The 5,035-nt window shown below is 58.1% G+C and overlaps 1 protein-coding gene across 1 annotated transcript; it reads right to left on the bottom strand.

The window, feature by feature from the left end:
* Positions 1-1,456: 1,456 nt before the first annotated feature.
* LOC102257412 (leukocyte immunoglobulin-like receptor subfamily A member 6) lies at positions 1,457-4,043 on the bottom strand. Its single transcript, XM_005870140.2, has 7 exons — positions 4,034-4,043; positions 3,675-3,840; positions 3,521-3,556; positions 3,051-3,335; positions 2,636-2,932; positions 2,131-2,427; positions 1,457-1,875 (listed from the first exon to the last, which is right to left on the bottom strand). Exons 1-7 carry the CDS (start codon positions 4,034-4,036, stop codon positions 1,559-1,561), a joined length of 1,401 nt encoding a protein of 466 aa, XP_005870202.2. The 5' UTR covers positions 4,037-4,043; the 3' UTR covers positions 1,457-1,558.
* Between the last annotated feature and the right edge of the window lie 992 nt (positions 4,044-5,035).

The following is a 5,035-nucleotide window of genomic DNA, read 5'->3' as shown; positions in this document are numbered from 1 at the left end:
AGTCAGGCACCAGGCATTGCTGACCCCACCACCCACTTCATTAGGATCAGAGAGGTTAATCATGTGCCCCAGGTCACCCAGCCTGGAAGGGGTGGGGCTGGGACTGGAACCCAGGACTGTGGGTTCCCTGTGCTGTCCTCACACTGCCTCCCAGGGGGACACCAGCTTCATACTCTGGGCTCCTCCTCTGCAGGGTCCTGTCCATGTCTCAACTGAAGTTGAGGGTCCTTCCTCATTACTCGCCCCCAGCACAGCAGGGACAGGAGGGGCAGGGTGTGGGGTGGACTCTGAGTCTCTCCTGGATCCCTCTCCACCCACAGGTCTCTGACAGCCCCATGGGAAGGTCGGGCTGGGCTGCGGCTCTGCCTTCCTGAGCTCTGTGAGGCCCGTATGTCACCTCATCTCCCAGCAGCCTGTGAGCAGGATGGGACCAGGGATGAGCAGACAGGAAGCCGACACTCAGAGGAAAGAAGGGACCGCCCAGCCCCACAGCAGGAGCAGCAGAGCCAGGAACTGAACCAGGGCTGATCCACCCTGTTCCCTCCTCTGAGCTGAGCCTGAGCTGAGGGGTAGGACTGGGGGCCCGGACCCTTGTCCTGCCTGTCCCTCCCTGTACAGAGTCACCATCACTGAGACAGAGGGGACAGGCCCCATAACATCACGTCCTGGGGGCTTCCCTGTGAGTCCCCTCTCCCAGTAGGTCAGGGCCAGAACTGACAGGAAATCTAAGCTCTAGTCAAGGATTCTCTCCTTTTACACTTGGAGACACTGAGGCCCAGGCAGGGGAAGGGCAAGTCCAAGTCAGCGAATTCAGAGGCACCTGAACCCCCGCATGGCTCAGCCCCTGTCCCTCATGGAGGCACCGACCACCTCCCCACAGAGCCCCTCACTTACCCCTCTGTGGGCCTGACTCCATTGGGGGGAGCTGCTGATCCTCAGAGCCTCCTGGGGATCAGAATGTTGGGTGAGGGGTGGGGACTGCCTTCTCCCCACTTGAGCCCAGCTCCTCCACCCCAAGCTGGGCCCCCACATCTCCCTCTGCAGTGGCCATCCCACCTGTCACCTGCCAGCCTCAGAGCCTAGGAGCCTGGGTTTTCCCAGCATGTCTCCCGATTCCCAGCCCCCTGGGACACAAGCCTGTCCTTAAGTGTCTGGGGAGGATTAGATCCTCTGAGAGTCTCAGAACTGCCCTGGGCTGGTCTGTCTCTCTCTGAGCAAAGGGGACCCAGTGGTTCATCAGCTGTGGACATGGGCCCTGTGCGTGGGGGCTGGGGCCCAGGGGTCCTGGGAAGGAGGACAAAACAGGTGAGAAGCTGAGGCTGAACCTGGAGTCCCCACCTCACTCAGGTCCTCCTGCATCTTCCCTGTGGCTCCTAAGACCCTCCCACTGCTCACCTAGTATGTTCTGGACCCAGGTAAGGGGGAGGGCTGAGAAGGGGGAGGAGGGTCTCTGAGGGGCAGATCTCCTCTGGGTGACCATCCCTAGAGTCCCTCCCTCCCTTTCAGCCCATGATTGTTCTGGGGACAGGACCCTGAGCTCACAGCTCAGCAGACAGGGTCAGGGGCCCTCACCTGAGACCAGGAGCTCCAGGGGCTCACTGGGGAGTGACAGCAGGAAGGGGGAGGAGCTGTGTGAGCTGTAGCACCTGTAGGTGCCCCCGTGGGCTGAGGTCACAGGACTCATGGAGAACTCTGCCTGGTACTGCCGACCTCGATGCCTTGATGTAAGACGCAGGGGGGGATCGGCTGCCTCCTCCTTGGACAGAAGGAACGTGTCCCTCGGGCTCTGTGACTGACACCTCAGGGTCACGTTCTCTCCTGAGGCCACCCTGGGGCCTGGCAGCACCGAGAGGGAGGGTCTGTCAGGCAGCCATCCTAGAGAGAGGGAGGAGGGTGAGGGCTTCCCTCCCACCTTGTTCTGCCCTGAGAGTCACCAGGCCTCTCTCTGAGGACCCTCCTCTCTGTCTGACTCTGTTTCTCTGAGTCTCCCCCTCTCCCCTCCCGCCCCCTGTCTCTCTCTATCTCTCTCCCTCCCTGGGGCCTGCACTTTCATTCTGGCCTCACCACTTGAGACCCCAAGCAGGGCCTGTGCAGAGTCTGGGTCCCTGACTGAACCCACTGGCTCCTCACCTGCCACCAGGATGTCCAGGGGGTCACTGGGGGCAGACCACTCAGAGGAGAGGTTGTATCCACCGTAGCATCTGTACCGGCCCCCGTGGGATCTGCTCACAGTGTCCAGGGGGAAGTGGGCCTGAGAGAGCCCAGCCTGGGGCTGCAGGACAAGGCTCTGGGGGAGGTCCCGTCCCCGCTCCTTGTGCAGAGCGAATCTGTCATAGCCAACATCAGAGCGACACTGGAGGGTCAGGCTCTGTCCAGAGGCCACGATGGGGCCCTGCTGGCTCAGGAGGGAGGGCTTCCCAGACTCACCTGGGGAGACCAGACAAGAGTTACAGGGGCGACTCTTCCCATAACCCCTTCTCCTGGCCCCCTGGTCTCACTGTCTCGCTGTGTCTCTGACCCAGAAGCCTCTGTGCTCCCCTCACCCAACTTTTTCACCTGGGGCTCCCCTCACAGCAAAGATGCCAAAAACTTGGCTGGTAGCTCTGTTCATGGATGGAGCAATAATGGGACTCACCTGACACCAGGAGCTCCAGGGGGTCACTGGCTGGTGACCACACCTGGGGGCTGTACCTGTAGCAGCCATAGCATCTGAACCTCCACCTGTGGCTGGGGGTCACAGGGCCCACAGGGAACAGGGCCTGGAACCGCCCACTGGGCTGTGAGTCCAGGGTCCAGGAGAGCCTGTGATCTCCTTCCTTAGTCAGAATGAACCTGTCAAATCCCTGCCATCCGCCACACTGGAGGGTCACGTTCTCTCCATAGGTCACGACAGGGCTGGGCAGGGCTGAGAGGCTGGGTTTGCTGTAGACTCCTAGGAGAGGAGGAGGCAGCGTGTTAAATGGGCTCACACCTCCCTCATGTCCCCTCATGCTTCTTTCTCCTTCCCTCAGCAGGAGGAGACTCATCAATTTTTCCAATTGTCCTCTCACCTGTCATCACCAGCTCCAGGGGGTCACTGCGCTCTGACCAGCCAGTGGGGCTGGTATAGTAACAGTGATATCTCCCTGCCTGTAGCTCTGTCATGTGTGTGGTGATGAACTTGGCCTTGTCCCCAGTCTCCAGTGGCTTCTGTCTGTCCCAGGGCACTGGGCTTCCCTCTTTATACAGAAGGTACTCCTGGGCCTCCAGGGTCCCCCGACACCAAATGGTCACAGGGTTCCTCCAGGGGATCACATTGCCTGGCTCAACCCAGATGGTGGGTTTGGGGAGGGGCCCTGGAAGGAAACCAGTATCAGGGTAGCAAGATATTCCCACCCCCAGTTCCCAGCTCTCATCCCCATGTCCCTCCCAGACATCTCCCTTCTGTCAGCTCAGAAGTGGTGTTTTTCTTCAGCTTCCCATGGGGTGGTCCTTGTCCCCAGTGAGGATAGAGACCTGGGACACCTGGGGACAGACTCACCTGCCTGCACGGGGGTCCTGAGGCCCACACTCAGCCCTGGAAGAGAGTCCCTGTGAGAGATTTGCCCTGAACCCTGAGCAGCTCCCTCCTCCCCATGAGCCTCCTGAGTCCTGGGTCCTGACAGACCAGGGTCCCCTCCCTCCTCCCATCTCACCGAGGCAGAGCAGGACCCTTAGGGTGGGAGTCATGGTGTCTTCTCCCGGAGGCCTCAGCTGAGCAGATGGTGGAGGCCACAGTACCAGCAGGATGGACAGACAGACACACAGGTGGTGGTCACTTGGAGGCTGGTCCTTCCTGTCACTGGCTGTCACATCACCAGCCTATAGGAGAGGACACAGCCTCTCTAGCAGCCTGGCTCTCATTTCCATGGTGAAGCAGGAAATAGACCCAGAGCCTCCTGAGATGCCCCTTGCAGATGAGGTGACCCAGGGCAAGTCCTTCCCTGTCAGAGCCTCCCCCACCGGATCCCTTTCCTCCTCAGCCCGTCCACCAGCACCTCCATGTGGTCCTCACCATGGACAGTGTCACCCGGGTTCTGGAGATGCTTCAGGAGATGTAGGTCCCTGAAGAGCTCAGATCAGCAAGGACACGCTCACCCTCTCACTGTGCAGCTCAGGGCAATGTCCCTGTGACAATGAGCACAGAGGGAGATGCAGGGAAATAAGGGAAGGAAACAGGTCCCTCCTGTGGCCCCAGAATCTGGGTTTGCTTTCTATCACATGTTTCGTCATGAACTTCTCTTATTCTCAGCCACAGCCTCCAGCCCCACCTTCCTGGGAACACGCCTCAGGGTCATTTTCCCCCTCAGGGCCCCTCGTTCCTGGGGCAGAGCTGTCCCCCTGGTCCAGGGCTTGTCCTAGACACTAAGAAGCTGTCATTTGGTCTAGAGCTTTGATTTGTTGAGAAAAACCCCTTTTTAAAAAATACTTGTGTCCCACCTGCTTCCTGTGTGAACTGAGCAGTAATGTCTTAATCAGGTGATTTCTTCCATTTTTTGTTTTATATGAGAACACCCAGTGTAATAGAGAGAAAGAAAGAAAGAAAGAAAGAAAGAAAGAAAGAAAGAAAGAAAGAAAGAAAGAAAGAAAGAAAGAAAGAAAGAAAGAAAGAATTAGTGCCCTGTTACTGCTATAACAAATACCCATATGCTTAATGGGTTAAAGCAACACAGATTTATCATCTTTCCATTCAGGAATCAAAATGAGATTCCTCGTCTCTCAAGCTTCATAGGGTGCCCATAGCTCGTGCCCATTCATCCTCAGGGCCAGCAGTTACATCACTGTCCACTGCTCTCCTCGTCGCATCTCTTCAGCTCTGTCCTCCTGCCTCCCTCATTCAATCCCCAGGACTTTCTGATGACATGGAGCCAACCTGGGTCACCCAGGGCCATCTCCCATCTCAACATCCTTAACTCCATCACACCTGCAAAGTCCCTTGTGCCATGGGAGGTGACATAGGCAGGGGTGCTGAGGAGTAGGAGGTGCATATCTTTAGAAGGTCCTTGCTCTGCCTGCC

Source organism: Myotis brandtii, unplaced genomic scaffold (assembly GCF_000412655.1).
Source record: "Myotis brandtii unplaced genomic scaffold, ASM41265v1 scaffold31278, whole genome shotgun sequence".
Taxonomy (NCBI): Eukaryota; Metazoa; Chordata; class Mammalia; order Chiroptera; family Vespertilionidae; genus Myotis; species Myotis brandtii.
The sequence above is the reverse complement of the archived record's forward strand: the minus strand, read 5'-3'. Positions and strand labels throughout refer to the sequence as shown.

Bases quoted from the DNA above. Each gene is read 5' to 3' on its own strand.
- LOC102257412 (XM_005870140.2), bottom strand. The intron at 2,933-3,050 runs GTGAGAGGACAA...CTCCTCTCCTAG, and splicing joins CCTGGAGCTGGTGATGACAG to GAGTCTACAGCAAACCCAGC. The intron at 1,876-2,130 runs GTGAGGAGCCAG...CCCTCTCTCTAG, and splicing joins CCTGGACATCCTGGTGGCAG to GATGGCTGCCTGACAGACCC.